The following is a 17136-nucleotide window of genomic DNA, read 5'->3' on the forward strand; positions in this document are numbered from 1 at the left end:
ATATACTTACATGCAAACACCTCCTGTATTTTCATTACTTTGATGTTTCTGTTAATTGATCCCCTGTAGAACATCTCCTTTGTCCTTGTAACAGTTGATGATGATACTACTATACCAGTCATTGAAATTGATACCTCATTGACTATGCAAGTGACTATTATGTCTCATAATTCCTTAGATATATTCTCTGATGGCCCAGTGGTCTTTTCTGCCTTCATATCCTTAATGATTCTTTCAACTACATAGTGTCAACTTCAATCTCTGAGCCTTCTCTTGAGTCTACTTCAAGTAAAACCCTTTTCTCTCATGCATTCTCATGGTAACATTTCCAAGTCTCTTTCTTCTTGCTATCACTGGGGGCAAGTATGTTGCTGTTATAACATACAAATTTTATATCAATGATGTTCCAGTTAATATTGGCACTGCTTTGTAATACAGAAAAATCCTAATTGTAACATTACAGAGCATTGGCAAACCTATTTTTAGTTTCTCATCTTGCTAAGTATATCTGACATCTAATCCTCTTCCAATCATCTAATATTGTACCATTCTCCTAGCTTCCATTTTATCCAGCCCTGTTATTAATTTTTTATTGGTCTGGCTACTGTACCATTTTACCTTCTACCATATTTTCTACTTGACTGAAACCTTGCTCCATCTAGAGATCTGGTGCCTGTTTTACAGCAGGCTGTCTTGTATAAACCCCCCCACACTCACACACACACACACTGTGTCCATTACTCACAAGAAAATGAGTAGCAAGAAAGTGAATCATTGGCTTTGAATGAATATAAAATTCAAAGATCACAATCTTAATTTTCAATCTTATAAAATACCACCAACCAAATATGAATGTTGGAAATTTAACATTAGATGAACAATGCACATCAGCATGATAAAGAACTATCTTTTTTTTATGTCCATGTTAGTATTTAGCAATCCTGAATAAAATCATATTTAGCATGTGTAATTAATATATAATAATATGGACTAATTGTTTAAAATATTGTAGACATTTATGTGTTCCATCCAAAGGCTGTTGCCATACTGGGGCACTGGGGTAGTGTTAAACAAAAACTGAAAACAGATTCAAAAATTCTGAACAAAATCATGTCTTATACACACACAAAATACAAATCAAACAGAAAAAATAGTGCTAGAAGATTCCATCTCAATTGTTCATTACGATTTTTCGCGGTTTTTACATCAAACTGAAAATTCCAACCAAAACTGTTAACATTTGATAAAAATAAAACAAAGAACAAACATTTAAGATAGTCATCAGAGGAAGAGAGTGTGTGTGTGTGTGTGTGTGCATATCTTGAGATAAAAATATAATAGACTGGCTTAGAAATTCTTTTTTTTTTTTTAATTAACTGATAAAAAGATGTATTAGCAAGAGAATTGGTGAAAAAAATTGAAAGACAACATAAAAAGGTTTAAAAAATATTGACATCAGTTTCTTTTTTTAATTATGTGAGTGTATGGTGTGGGTGATACTAATGATAACAATTAGAGTGATGAAGAAAGTTGAAAGAAGATCACAGATGATGTTGGATTAAAGAAAATCATTTGTTTGGAATTTCAAGTAGTATTTCAATACCTTGTCTCTACAGCTTGTACAAAATAACTCAGTAATCCTTTATTTGTTGTTTAGTTATCTAACTACACATTTTGGTTGTTAGCAGCCCTTCACTAAGTGTCTAAATCATTGTTCTAATTATCACTCAAAAATAGCTCATGTTATTAAATCCTCATTGTCCAATTTCATGTGTTAACATCATTTAAACACTTTCAAAAACCATTATCTATTTTGAAAAATTTACCCATTCTTTCTCATAAATATCTATCAAAAAACATTTTATTTCTCAATAATATTTATTCTATTTGTGTAATGATGATATATGTGCAAATATCAACATGGGCAAATGCTATTCAATGACAATGCACCTATGATCTTATCTAACAAAATGTCTCTCCTGCTTTCCAGGAAGTTTATATCCATTAGATACCACATCCTAAATTGAATACATTAACTGCCAGTGTATAGGAGGAAGAATGTGGTGGACAAAGCTGGATCCTAGGGCACACCAGAGTTTATAAAATATGCATTAGAGAGCTCCATCAGCATATACTATAACAGAGTAATCTGACAGAAATCCACTAATCTACGAAATGAGAACATAGATGGAGCCTAGAGTCAAGTTGACAAGATGTTGGCATACCAGACACATTTGAAAGCCTTGCTGAGGCCAAAGGCAACGACTTCTCTCACAAAATTTCCTGAAAGAACCCATGGTAAGTAATGGAGGAGGTAGGTCTCCTGCAGATTTAGTTCATTGTAAGCATATCGATGGTCATCAGAAAGGTGAAAGATCCAAGGTTCTGGAGAATATTATTGCCAACTTTTGAGATATTGGAAGTGCAATGAAACAGTTGTTGACAGGATCAGAAGTTGCCTCTCTTACTGCTGTATGTGTGTGGGAGAGAGAGAGAGAAAAGGTAGCCCTGGGCACATTGCTTGAGGGGTAATGGAAATGACATTGTTAGGGGCTATAACCGTGTAGGCTTGAAACAACCAGAGATGCTTTCGCACTTAGGGTGTATGTGTGGATAGAAGTGGGCCAGACAGAGTGGAAAAAATAGTTTGGGGGGAGGTTTAGCAAGTGTGTGTACAGTATGGAATTAGGTGAAAAGCAAGCAGCAAATGTGGGAGATTGGCTCCCCATGGTGGTAGCATGTAAAAAGCACCATCCAAACACAGTCAATGTCAGCCCCACCCTCACCCAACCACTGGCTCCTGTGCTGGTAGCACATAAAAAGCACCATCTGAATGTGGCCAATGCCAGTGGCACATAAAAGCACCCAATACACTCTTGGAGTGGTTGGCGTTAGGAAGGGCATCCAGCTGTGGAAACATTGCCAGATCAGATTGGAGCCTGGTGCAGCCTCCCGGCTTGCCAGTCAAACCGTCCAACCCATGCCAGCATGGAAAATGGACGTTAAACAATGATGATAATAATGATGATGAGTACTGCAGATGGAACCATTATGGTTAAGAAAGATTCTACAAAGTTAGTAAAGATCTTTGTGACAAAGGAACAAAAATATTAGCTGTAGTTTGAAAGGCAAGAGTACCCATGGACTGCACAATACAAAGAGGTATATTTTGCAGTTCAGATGGCCTTGCTAAAGTTGCAGTGCTGGGTAAGAACCATCCAGTTAGTAAGGTGATTTTCTCCAAGTGATGTTGTCTGAATTTTTTTGCTTGAATCAATGCAGTACATCTGTGAGTAAATCACTTGAAGAACTAAAAGTGTGAATTTTGGTTGTAGATGTTGAGGAACATGTCCAAGAGAATGATGTGGGTCATGCACCTGTTGCTGATGTATCAGAATGAAATATGTGCTACTAGAGATAGCATAGAGCTGGTTGGCTCTGAAGTGCCATTGGGTCAGAGAAGAGGAGTGTGTGGTGGTGGTGGGCCAATGTAAAGTATATGGATATATGATGGGTAAGTAATTACAAGGCAGTGAATGAATAACCTGAAAGATTCAAAGACAGTTATGGTCTGGTAGAGGTTGGGTTGGGTTTGGTAGCATGAAAGAGACCAAAGAAGTTTGGTGTGTCTGTGTTGGTCTCTGTTGTGCAAAACTAGCTGATGTTGAGAGTTGAGAATTGTGAAAGATTTGATTTTTGCAATGACAGCATCAATATAAGATGTGTGTGAGAGCCAAGAAGAGTTGAGATCCTTGAAATCACTGAGGATGATGACTTGGGGATGGGGGAGAAAAGTGAGACAACTATCCTCACTGTATGAAAAAATATAGTAGAAGAATTGGTGGTTGGAGGCATTCACAAGGCAATAAAAAGAGCAGAGCTGTTTATGGGAGTGAGACAGGAAAACTTTGAACTAGGGTATCTGGAAGATTTCTGATATTCAGTGGAAAGATGTGAGTGGCGGGGAGAATGAAAACTACATATGCACAAGTATCACCTTTCAGAATGAAGTCTGAGTAAAGAGTGTAGCCTAGACAGCAGAGATGTATTATGGATAAGGAGGAGCTGGGAGATTTGTACCATGGAGAATATGTCTGGGTTGCATGTTAGTAAGAGGTGATGTATTGGGTCTAGGATGAATTAGTCCATAGGTCTTGGGTCACCTCCTGGCAAGTTGTGATCCACCTGAACCAAACCCATGCCATCAGCTCTCTTCCTTTCAATACTTTGTGAAAAGCAAGAGGCCCTATGAAAAGCTCATCCATTTCATGGGTACAGTTAATATATATATATATACATATAAGCCCAGATTGTATGGTTAAGAAGTTTGCTTCTCAACCATGTAGTTTCTGGTTCAGTCATATTGCATAGCACTTTGGGCAAGATTCTTCTATAATAGACCTGAGCGGAACAAAGCTTTATGAGTGGATTTGATCTGGTAGATGGAAACTCAAAGAAGCTTGGCATGTATGCGTGTGCGTGCACATGTGTATGTGTATTTTGTGTCTGCTTGTCGTTACAAATGATGCTGTGAAAATGTATCCAGCCATGAGGAAATATTACCCTGTTTGGAAACAGGTATTGGTTGATGACAAGAAGGGCATTTGGATGCAGAAAATCTGCCTCAAAGAATTCTCTCTGACTCCTGCAAACATGGAAATGATATTAAAAACTATGATAGATATACAGTTGTGTGTGTGTGTATATGAGAGAGAGAGGGGGGGGAGAGGGAGGGAGGGAGGGAGAGAGAGAGAGAGAGAGAGAGAGAGAGAGATTGATTGATTTAACTATTGATATATGAGTCTCTTTTTACAGTTATATAAAGCAGATACATAAACACATGAACATTATATAACCATACATACAAACACCAATCTTTCTTTGAAAAAAAAAGAAAAAAAGAAAAACCCTCCTAAAACACCACCTGAAACACCATCAAACTGTACACAATAGCAAGCAATACTATATGCACTATCAAATGCTTCCAAAACTGCAGCAGATGTTTCAGTTACAAACTTCAGTAAACATTCAGACAACAATTTTCTGTTTTTGTGTTTTGATTTCTGTCATTTTTTTAATACTTCAGCAATAATGAAGAAATAGAAAGAATGGTCGAGGGAGAAGGAGAAATACAGAGCAAGTAGTTAATATCTGTGAAGTTACTTTATATAATCTATAAACAGAATTAGGAGAGGATTAAACATTTTTTAACATGTGTATTTTAGTGTCATCAACAGATTTTAGTTAGCAATCAGGCTTTATATATTTTCTAAGTCAAATTTCCCAGATTGTGTTTTATCAGCATTGCAAGAAGCAATTTGTTGTATAAAATTCAGCAATCTTAATTGTATAAAAATTCAGTAATTCCACCTGGAATTTTTTAATACCCATTCTAAAATGTTAAGATTTGATCATGAGAAATATTGTACAGAAGACCACTTCCATATTTGAAGAGCCCCAAGAAAGTACAGCAGCTCAGTTCATCAGTGTTTGTGTCAGCCACACACACACACACTGTGTGTTGGCAGTGTTCAATGGCTTGTTTTGTGATTATTCATGATTTCAGGTTATTGGGAAGTTTGTGGCAGTAGAAAAGTTAGAGCTTGAAGTTTTGCTGATTTATCTTTGAATAAAAGCAATCATTTGCATGTTCAGTATCAAATGTTTAGATGTCAGGATATGGTCTACCTACAGAAAAATTCTAGGTATTTGAAGTTTAAACATGAACATTATTTGAATTAGAATTCAAATTGCATTCCTGTTCCTTCGGTCAACTTCACAGGGCCAGAGAAAACACTGATCAACAGTGACCACACAACATTTTAAAGTTGGTTCTCAAAGGTAATTGTCTCTCAATAATTGGGTACCACTGTATTTTGGGAATATATTTAGCTAATCCCACACATAACTGCTTTTCTTCCAAAATATTATAACAAACAACTAGCCCCCTTACTGGTGGTATCTAAAAAGCACCCAATACACTCCTGGAATGGTTGGCATTAGGAAGGACATCCAGCTGTAGAAACCTCGCCAGATCAGATTGACGCCTAGTACAGCCTCCTGGCTTGCCAGTCCTCAGTCAAACTGTCCAACCTATGCCAGCATGGAAAGTGAGCGTTAAAAGATGATATATATATATATATATATATATATAGCTTCCACATAGTGTCTCTTGACCAAATTCACTCACAAAGCATTGGTTATCCCAGGGCTATAGTAGAAGACACTTGTCCACGGTGTCATGCAGAGGGACTGAACTTGAAACCAAGTGACTGCAAAGCAAGCTTCTTAGCCACACAGCCATATCTGCACATATGAATAAACAGACGTAAGCTATACAGCCCATTTGATATTATTTTCATACATTACTAATTCATTTAATCTTTAATCCATTCAGTCATCTAAACTGTAGGCTGTTCATTATTTCCTCTTTACTCTAATAACGTGAATGTTATTTTTCAGGGTTATTCAAAAATTAATTCTTCTGTTTATTGACATTCACTAATGTTAGAAATATGATTATAGCTTGTTATATATATGTGTGCATGTGTCTGCATGTTGGTTTACATTTGCACTTCAGCTGAAAATCATTGATATATAAGGTGACATTGTCATTTCCCCTGCCAATAAATTGTTCATTTGCTTTGCACCTTGAAAAACCTATGGAATAGAAGATTCCTTGCTTGTAAAAAGCATGATTTGGCAACTGGAAAGGCATCCAACTGTAAAAGCAATACTCAACAGCATATTTGTCTAACTCATGCTAGCATGGAAAATTGTACATAAAATTGAATGAATAGAAACAGCTTTTCATTATAACAATAAATCACAAATTTTATAGCTATGAAAATTCCTTAAATGCTATAATGCTCTTAAGAAAGAAACAAGATGCCCTTATTTTATTCTTCTATATACTGTTATAGATTGAGTCTGTATGTTAACTTGTGTCTTTTTCTTATATGTAAATAAACCTAACAAAGCAGATCAATATTGATTGCTCAATAGAAGATGTATAATCTTCAGCATTAGCACAAACATAAACTGTGTTTTATGGCTAGATAATAAAGAAAAAATAAAATTGTAAAATATAAATGCAACTGTATATTTCTTTTTGTCATACAGATACAAACTTTATAAAATGGTTACTAAAATAATATGTTCATCTTAAGCAAGAAGCAAGCAGAAATAACTGATATACAATGGAAGATTGATAAAAGTTTTATTTTCTGCAGTTGCATGGGTCCGATAGTAATTGCAAGCAGCTTTCTATTCATAATATTTACATCAGGATGTGCTTCTTAATGGCTAACTATTAAACTATAAAGTAGCAGCGGAACCTGTTTCATACAGATTAAACAGAGGCAACAAATATGTGCACCTTGTTCAGTGACTCAGCACAATGGCTCTAATAAGAGGGAAACTCCTGACCATATGGTTAGTAACACTTTAATCTCATAGCTTAACAACAGAAGACTGAGATCTAAAATGTTGAGTCTGTTTTATGTTCTATTCATATCCTCAGAAGATGTTATCTATATAAATAAAATAAAGTAACACAAAGTGTTTAACAACAAATATGATATTTCTGCATAAAGAATCAACAATATTTATTCATGAAACAGTCAATGATTATGAGATTGATGTTCTTTTCTTGTTATATTGATCAAGATTAAAAAATAAAAACAAAACATTTGTTGCTGGAGAGACATGTGTTAGAACATGTTCCATATGATACTGAAGATCTATAAACTTTTTTTTCTTTCCCCATCCAACGTTTTAAGCTAAGAATATTGAAAATTTAATCACCTCATGTTTGAAGTTCAGGAAACATTTACATTTTTTATTCTATTTAAATTCCTTAATCTATATTTAAAATTTTCAAATTTTGTGGTTAAATTTTTCCTTGAAGCATTGTTTTTACAATTCCATTTCACTTGTCAACCCCAAATAATCTCTTGATATTTTCCTCTTCTCCCTTTTCAAAATTTATATGTACAAGTGTAGGTGCATATTATTAACCTACAAAATCATTATCAAACAAACTTTCCATTCTGTGTACTTACAACTTGTCAACTAAAGTATCACCTAGCATACTCCTTTTTTCTCATAAATAATGGCTGACTAAACAATTTTATAATTTTTCTATAAAGGAAGTTTTCTCATACTGACAAGTAACATACTTTTGGACAAAGTCTATCCTTATATATTTGTATGCATAATATTTGTGTATGTACATACACACACACACACACACACAATTGTTGCCTTTTAATGCAAAGATGAAAGTGAATCTATCTAGAAAGACAAGAGGGTATATTAGAGAATTTGCTCTGACTCCACTTCTTCCTGATCCTGTTACTCTTTCTCTACTAGCCTCTACCTCAACAATAAATCTCTTCCCTTCATACCTAATCCAGCTTCATCACTCTGTCCTATTCTCTTTCAGTTTGTGAGTGACATGTCCTCACTAGTACTGAGGACATGAAAAGAGCACCCAGCACATACTGTAAAATGGTTGGTGAACTGAGCAGAAATAATGTAAGGTTGTAAGGACTTTTTAATCTTGCAAAAGTAAAGACAACTTCTAAAAGGTTGGCGCTACATAAAAATGCACCCAGTAAACTCTGTGTGAAGTGGTTGGGACGAGCATCCAGCTGTAGAAACTAGAAACCATGACAAAAACTGTGACACTGAAGCAATATACAGTCCTCTAACCTGTTGAATTGGTCACCCCACGCCAGCATGGCAAGCAGATGCTGATGTACACAGATTAAGCACAATGTAGCCAAATTATCTTGACTCTACAATAATTTTCATCTTAAAATTAATAAGAAAACCTTAATAAAGGAATGTGTAAGAGAATAAAGGCACTTGTGCTGGTGACACATAAAAGACACCCACTACACCCTTGGAAGAGCATCCAGCTGTAGAAACCAAGCCAAAATCAAACTAGCAACAATGGGAACTGAAAAAATTGATGATATTGACCGGTTAGAAATATAACTATATGGGATCACAGGATCATGCAGTGGCTCTTCAGGAAAAGAATGATATTGAGCCACTGATAACATTATAATGATTAACATGTGCTTTGAGGAAGAGTATTTAAAAGCTATTTAATCAATTGACACTAACAGCCTTTCCATTTAAATCCAGGCTATATTCCTTCCTGTTTGCACAAATCAGAGAACAAAGCATCTGCAGACAATTCGTCCATATCATTCTTAAAGAACTATTTGTCCAACCCCATAAAATGGATTTACTTACTAGCTCTGTCTGCCAAGTGATTTTTCAGTTGGAAATAATTCACAAGCACTGCAAATATTCATCAAACTTTCTAACTGATGGAATGTAACCATTTAATACTGCTCTTTCAGCTGCACCATTTGATTTTGAATAACAAGCAGGACCTTCAACTTTGTTGTAATCTAGTCAGTTTAACCAACCATTTTCTGAGCTTCTACTGAAATATAAAAACAGCTTCCGTCCAAGCAGTGGCTCAGTCAACGATAATCAACACATTCCCAACATTTTGTAATCTTTCCAAAGGCCATGATTCAAGGCACTCATCAGCACAAGAGGTATCTCAAGCTGTGACAAGCACTTCAGTATCTCAACAAAGATTAAGCCACTAACACAAACCCTTGCTTTCTTTAGTGGTTCTTTTTTTTTTTTTGCTTATGAGTATGTATCATGAATTGTGAAGAAAAAAAAACTTTTGTAAGATAAGGTTTAAAAACAAATAGCTGTTTTTATTAAAGATAAAATAATGTTCAACAATCAGTTTAGAAGAATGACTGGCAAATTGTTATTCTGAAAGTGTTAGTATAGACCAGTCTTTTTTAGTAATGTGTTTCTTTAACCAGACATAAAGGCATATATGTTAAACTGATTTTTTTTACATTTTCAACTTGTTTGAGCATAAGCAAAAATTAATTCATTATCGTGCAGGTGGCACGTAAAAAACACAACTTGAGCGTGGCCATTGCCAGTACCACCTGACTGACCCTCGTGCCAGTGGCACGTAAAAGCACCCACTACACTCTCGGAGTGGTTGGTGTTAGGAAGGGCATCCAGCTGTAGAAACTCTGCCAAATCAGATTGGAGCCTGGTGTAGCCATCTGGTTTCACCAGTCCTCAGTCAAATCGTCCAACCCATGCTAGCATGGAAAGCGGACGTTAAACGACGATGATGATGATGATGATGATGATGATGTTTTATGTTAGAATGTAAAGCAGTTTTAAAGAACCCTGTATCACATTGTATCTTATATACTTAGTCTGTAATGCCCTTGTTATGCTAACTGTTGTGCTTTGCATGCTTGCCCATGGTCAGTTAAATATTTCAGGTCATTAACAGTTCAATGTAAGGAATAGTCTTTAGTGTGCCACTTTTATGATGTTAGTGAAATATAGTTATAGATGTTAGAAGACAGGATCTTCTTCACTGTTATGGACTTATGGTAAAAATGACAATTGGTGATAAAAATTTACAACTCAAATAATCAGCTAACAATTGTAGAATGAAGATTAAAAGGTAATGGGTAAAGACCCCCTTCGGTCATGAATGACCATAAGATTACACTTGGAAAGTTACCTTCCGAGGCACAAGTCCGAGCAAGGTTGTTTCTGGAAGACCAGCAATTGCCCATGCATACCAGCCACCTCTCTCCATGCCACTGGTGCTATCCAAGGGAAAGGCAATGGCTGATATAGTTTGGTACCAATGACGTTGCAACTCATTTCTACAGCTGAGTGAACTAGAGCAATGTAAAATAAAGTATCTTGCTCAAGAACACAACACACAGCCTGGTCCAGGAATTGAACTCACTACCTCATGATTGTGAGCTCAATGCTCTAACCACTGAGCCATGCACCTTCACTAGGATGAAGATTAATGAAGACTGAAATCTTGAAAATGATGAGGAAGCAGAAACATGGCTAATACAGCTTAGCTTAAGCTTGCACTAGTTAAGCCAAAACTTTGTGTTATGAGGCATCAATGCTATATTAAAAATATAACTAAACCTTAAAAAAGATTTATTATCATAGACAAGTTAAGAGTTTTGGATCAAAAGAAAAAAAATCAAAACAACTAATTAATTTCCTAAGCTAAGGTTTATTGTGCATAATTTTTTTTTATGTGAACTGTTATCAACAAAGACACAGAAGCAGGATTTACTAAATTGGGTTATTAAGAGAAAAATTAAGATGCCTGATTGTGTAAGAACTTCAACTAAAGTGTCAATCTCAGATCTAGTTAGACTTATTGCAGTCAGAGAGAGTATTTGTTCTTTGATCAGCAACACAGCCAAGTTCCAATACTGAAGTATTGTGTCCAACTAGTGAGGACTCTTGTTAAGGAAAATTTAGGTGCAAGCATGGTTGTGTGGTTAAGAAGCTCACTTGGCAACCACATGATTTTGGGTTTAGTCCCACTGCATAGCACCTTGGACAAGTGTCTTCTACTATATCCTTGGGCTGACCGATTCCTTGTGAGTGAATTTGTGAAATGGAAACTCTGTGAGAACCTGTTCTGTGTGTGAGTGTGTGAATGTTCCATACTATCAACTCATGTGCTTTGGTCTTGTCTTTAATTTTCTTTCTTCTATACATCAATAATTTTCCTTGCAGTCATGTCCAACAACACCCACTCTTACACAGATAATACCTTTCATTCTACCCTAATCAAACATCAGCCACATGCAACCTAGATGTCACACATCTAACTTGCACTGATTTCATGAATGGAGCACCCTTTAATGAAGCCAATCTTGAGTCTTTCAACAGCACACAATTAGAACCCTCACAGTTCAATTATCACTTCAGAGCTTTTCTAGTGAAAGTACAAGTAAGACCACATCTCAAACACTGGCCCTTTCCCTCAGAACCAGAAAATATTTCTTCCCCAACAATTACTAACAGTCAACAAAGTTCGGATGAGATCCATGATGGAGTAATTTTCCCCAAATCAAGGATGACACTGCAGATGCACACACAAACATCACAAATCCAGATGCCACTCACATTTCTGTTGAGTAGCATCACAAAAAGCTACTCAACAAATTGGGATAAAATTATACACTCCAGCCTCTGACCTAGAGGCAAGTTCCCTCTCTTATAGCCTTTTTTTTATCACTGTTATAATGGTTGCTACCTCCACCACTTTGGCACTAACAACTCACTTGTCTCTCTTCTACGCTTTCTCACAGCCACGTACAAACCAATACTCCCAGTTCTTTCTCCCACAAAATTAGTCCTTTAGAATTCCCTCTGTACTTATTCTTTCCTGCAGGTGTTGACTTGCAATAGTTTAAGCAAAATATTAACGGCATCAATCTCATTAGTGAGAGAAAAAAAAATTATAATCAAAGGAATTAATGATATAATTTTTAGGATGACATTTATCTTTGCAGCAATCCAAAATAAATTTCATAGGAATGAATATTTCGAAAGGAGGGGATCAAACCATCCTTCACACAATTTAATGAACAAGATCCAATGGATTAGTGTTCCTAAATTGAAAGAAAAAATTGAGAACTAATTAGCAGTTTAGCTGCTTTTTCAGCAAAAAGGAATGTCTTTACTATGAGAACACTGCAACAGTTTAAACACAATATTAAAAGCAGCAAACTCATGGAGAAATAACTTTACTGTTGATACTTCTCCTTTTAAAGGAACGATGCCTCAAAATGGAAAACCTGTAGCATATGTTAGTAGTCAGACATTTGGAGCAATATTGAACATGATATATGGTGGTATAGTGTGCAGACAGAATGGGACCTGTTCTAGTGGGGAAATTTTTCACTGGAGATTGACTGCTATTACGTCAAAGGACCTTGATAATTCCAGATTAACTGGGACAGACTTCATATTATCACAATATGATTTCAAAATCATTCACATGCCTGGTTAAAGCATAAATCATATTGATGTTCTTAGTAAACTAAAGCAAGATTCAGATCAGTTTATTTTATGTTTATGATAATTACATAAGTCCACAACAGCAACTTCAAAGTTTTAGATACTTGTTATATCTGAGTTATCATACATAATTCATCATTACCCAAGCATTGTATTATAAAATGGTCCTGACATTGAATTGGCATTTACTTTAAATATTCCTGCAATGTCACAGTAACATTAGCATGACAATGATATCACAGACTAGATAGATAGTGTACAGATGTTGACTGGATATCTTTACATATTAATAGTATACAGAAAACAAGCAACTATCTGGAATGCTATAAAACATTGCTGGACCTTTGGCTTGATATGTTAGACTGGCCTTGCCTGTACTTTGTTAATTTGGGTTTGGATGCAGAAAATGTGTTGGAGACACCTACAGCTTTCAACAAGCCACAAAATAACCAAAAGTATAGTAATTATCTATGTAATTTTTAGTTGTAATACAATAAATGGTACCAACAAAACTGTAATAAAACCTTTTAATGTTATCTAAAATACTCTTACAGTTATGGCTTCTTCTTCATCCAATGTTGGAACACAGTTCATATATTCAGTACTTCTTTTTGCTTAATTTTTATTTAAAAGTCAAAGTATCTAACATACTGTTCTAATTTGCTAACACCCATTCTTTTTAAGAGAGTATCAACATTTTGTGTCAAGTTATTTATTTGAAATTACTTCTACACATGATTTTACAGCAACAGGTTTGTAATATTTGTCTGACCTATTTAATTAATCATAATATTCCTAAATATTATGCAACATATTTGCAGGTATGGCCATATGGTTAAGATTTTGTTTCACAACTATCTGGTTTGAGGTTTGATCCTACAGTGTAGCACCTTGGGCAAATGTCTTCTACAATACCTTCAGGCTTGATCAAAACCTCATGAGTGAAATTTGGCACACAGAAACTATGTGGAAGACTGACAATGGGACCGTTCCTTTCTTGGACGAAAACTTAATCCACTGTCCAATTTAACACTACTACCTTGTATACCTTTAGTGAGGTCCACTGTTACAAGTATTTGGTACAAATCTCCAGTCAGAAGATAACTTCTTTCATCCATCCCACCACAGACGCTACTCTTCCTTCATTAACTAAGCCATTAAGAAGAAAAAAAATCATTTCTAATTTAAAGGATTTGTCATCTTCGTGGGATTCAATTAATAAACTACAGATTCTCCACATTATCGTGCAGTTCAATAATGTGAAACACACACACACACATATATATATATATATATGGGAAAATACCTTTCACATTACGGAACTCACTGTTTTTTTTTTTAATTTTAAGAAAGCAATTTTTCTATAATGTAAGGGAAACCTGTAAAAATAGCTACAAAATCACTAGCGTCACCGACTAGATAAATGTCGACATCAAGTTATCTTCACGATACATTTATTTTAAAATTATGAGGTTTAGCCATGACATCGTATCCGTTTAGGTAGTGTATATAGAGACACATTATCCAATGTGCACTTTGGTAATTTACCTGTTAACCAGAGAGAGGCGACCCGTGACAAGAAGTAGGTGATATAGATACAAAAAAACAAAACAAAACAACCTTCCATGTAGATTTATGCTTGTGACTGAAGCCTGCTAGGAAAAGCATATTTCCAATGAAAATTCACCGGTGATTACAAAGCTGTGGCTTCACTAGTTGAAGCCGGTTCAATTCACCCCCAGGTGTACACCGACGTGAATACAAATATATTTATATGTAGAGTTGGTAACTTCTTTAAAAAAAATACCTAGCACAACCAAAAGATAAATCTTGGGACGCTTTCACATTTCGTCTCATTTCAACTGAATCCTATGACGCCAACATGCTTAACAAAGCAACTAAAGTTGGTCTTGTGAATAAAGAATAATAACGATTCCACGTATCGCTAATTGGTCATCACAACACAAAAGACTTTATTAAAAAACAAAAAAGAGGCGTCTCAACAAAAGCTCCGTTTCAACCATCATAATCCTATCGTCTTAACCACTCTACATAATGAGCTTTTTTTTTTTTTTTTTTCAAGTATCAACTAGAATATTATTGATAAAACATACGTTTCGCTATTTATATTAAAACAGATTTATATATCAAATGCATTAAAAAAAGAAAACTAGTTTATGCTTTTAAGTTGAAACGTTTTTTGTGTAAACATGTCTAGTACAATCTGTTCTATACCATTTGAACTCTGCATGATTCTTGTCTTTTTATTACAGTAATGATTTTCGTTATAATAAAATATATAAACCCTAAATGTAACTTATTTTGTGAGGTTCAACATATGGAGGGATTAAAAAGGTAAAATGGGTACGATACTTATATACATGTATGAAAAAGATTTATCAAAAAAGATCCACAATACCAAATTGCAATCGCGTTTAGATTAACATTTTGTCTCTTGATTCAGCATGAATTGACGATATATAAATATAATTTCATTCAATAACGATAAGGAAGATTAAAACCAATGCTGTTAATGAGCATTTCCCCCCCATTTATTTCGTGTCTGTATTATTTCAGAGAAGGATCTTTCAAATAAATTTTTTGCTATCTCTATACAACCACTACTATCACATAATTATTTCAGTGTAAGATTCATATATTTAATTGTTACAGCAGTGAGATCGTCAAAAATATAGAAATATGTATATTAAAAAGAAGGGGCGGGTGAACTGTAAACAAGACAATAAGTAACGAAATCAGTAAGCCCACAATAAGCGCTTATTGATGAGGTGGGCACCAAAATTATATTTATATATCACCATTATGCACGTCAAAAAAATTATACAGAATACCAACCTGCATTAATTTTATAAAATAACCAAACAGAAGCAACAACAAAATAATGATTGTAACGACAAAATATATCCAAAGATGATTTTAAAAGAGAAGCCGTTTATTTTAATACATTTATCCAAGTAACCGAGCAGACAGGGAACATCAATGCATTTTCTTGTGCATTTACACATACAAAATAAGATGCAATGGAAAAGTTTATAAAAGCCAAATATTTGAGCATCCTTCTATAAAGGAATTCAATTGTAATAGCATAATGATTGAGTGTAAAAATCGCATCGAAGCTTAATATTTGTAAATGCCCAAAAGTAAGGTCATGTTGCCCTCAGTTAATCGTATCAAAATAAGAATTGACGGTACTTACCAGGGATCGAATTCATGTATAATACTTTCGAATCGAATAACTGAGAAAAGCCTGGAACTGAAACCGGCAAGCCAGGCTAATGCTAGGATAAAAAATGTCAAAAGACTTTTCCAACCTCTAGGATTCCAGATCGCAGTGCGGATATCTGTTTTCACCACACCGGTATCCGCCATATTTCTCACACTGGTTAACTAGTAACCGTAACGTAACAAACAGTTAGATTCATGTAAATACGGATGTTCAAAAAGAACTAAATTTATTCACAAAAATAACGCAACGACAATATTAAATACATTCCCTATATTTTGAACATAACATTTATAGCTCAAATTTAAGCCTGTAAAAGGATTTAACTTATCTTGTATGAATTTTAATAATATTCGAAATAAAACAGTGGCTGTTGCAAAGAAGTGCGAGCATTATTTGTATACCATAGTTATGCTACACTCTCGTTTTAGTGATCGTTCGTTTTCGTAAACTTGACTTTACATCGCCACGTCCGGAAATTTAACCAATCACAATTGACCAGGTGGAAGCTGAAACTAACATTCAAATAATAATGTTTCGTATACAACAGACACAGGTCTGCACATTTCCTGGGTGTGTACATTCAATTAGACTTCGACCCAGGATCTAGGTAGAGCCGAGTTGGTTTCGCCAGCATTTGAACCCAAACATAAAGCAGCGTGACTTAAATACTGCCCGACATTTAATTCATCACTCTACCATATCAGCCCCCTCACCTTATTTGTCGTAATATAATAATTAAATAAAAATACATCATTTATTTATTTTATTAGAAACACGTTTTTAGATTTATAAAGCAAAGCTAACAAAAATTATGGGAGTTCATTCCACCGTATTAAAGTAGGAAACGGGCAATTAAGTAAAAGCAATGTTTCTGCTAAGGACACATCATGCTTATTGAAAAAATATCATAACCCAGAGTTTTGAGGGTCATCAATATTATTAACTAAATATCGAAGCAGCGAGTT

General features: G+C 35.0%; 1 protein-coding gene across 1 annotated transcript in view; it reads right to left on the reverse strand.

The window, feature by feature from the left end:
* Positions 1-16330, reverse strand: part of LOC106881117 (dolichyl-diphosphooligosaccharide--protein glycosyltransferase subunit STT3B) — a 50668-nt gene extending 34338 nt beyond the window's left edge. The window contains exon 1 of the mRNA XM_089350581.1: positions 16142-16330. Within this exon, the coding sequence (XP_089206707.1) occupies positions 16142-16314 (173 nt within the window). The 5' untranslated portion in view covers positions 16315-16330. The remainder of the gene's footprint in view (positions 1-16141) is intronic.
* Positions 16331-17136: the final 806 nt, after the last annotated feature.

Source organism: Octopus bimaculoides, chromosome 4 (assembly GCF_046866305.1).
Source record: "Octopus bimaculoides isolate indiv1 chromosome 4, ASM4686630v1, whole genome shotgun sequence".
Taxonomy (NCBI): Eukaryota; Metazoa; Mollusca; class Cephalopoda; order Octopoda; family Octopodidae; genus Octopus; species Octopus bimaculoides.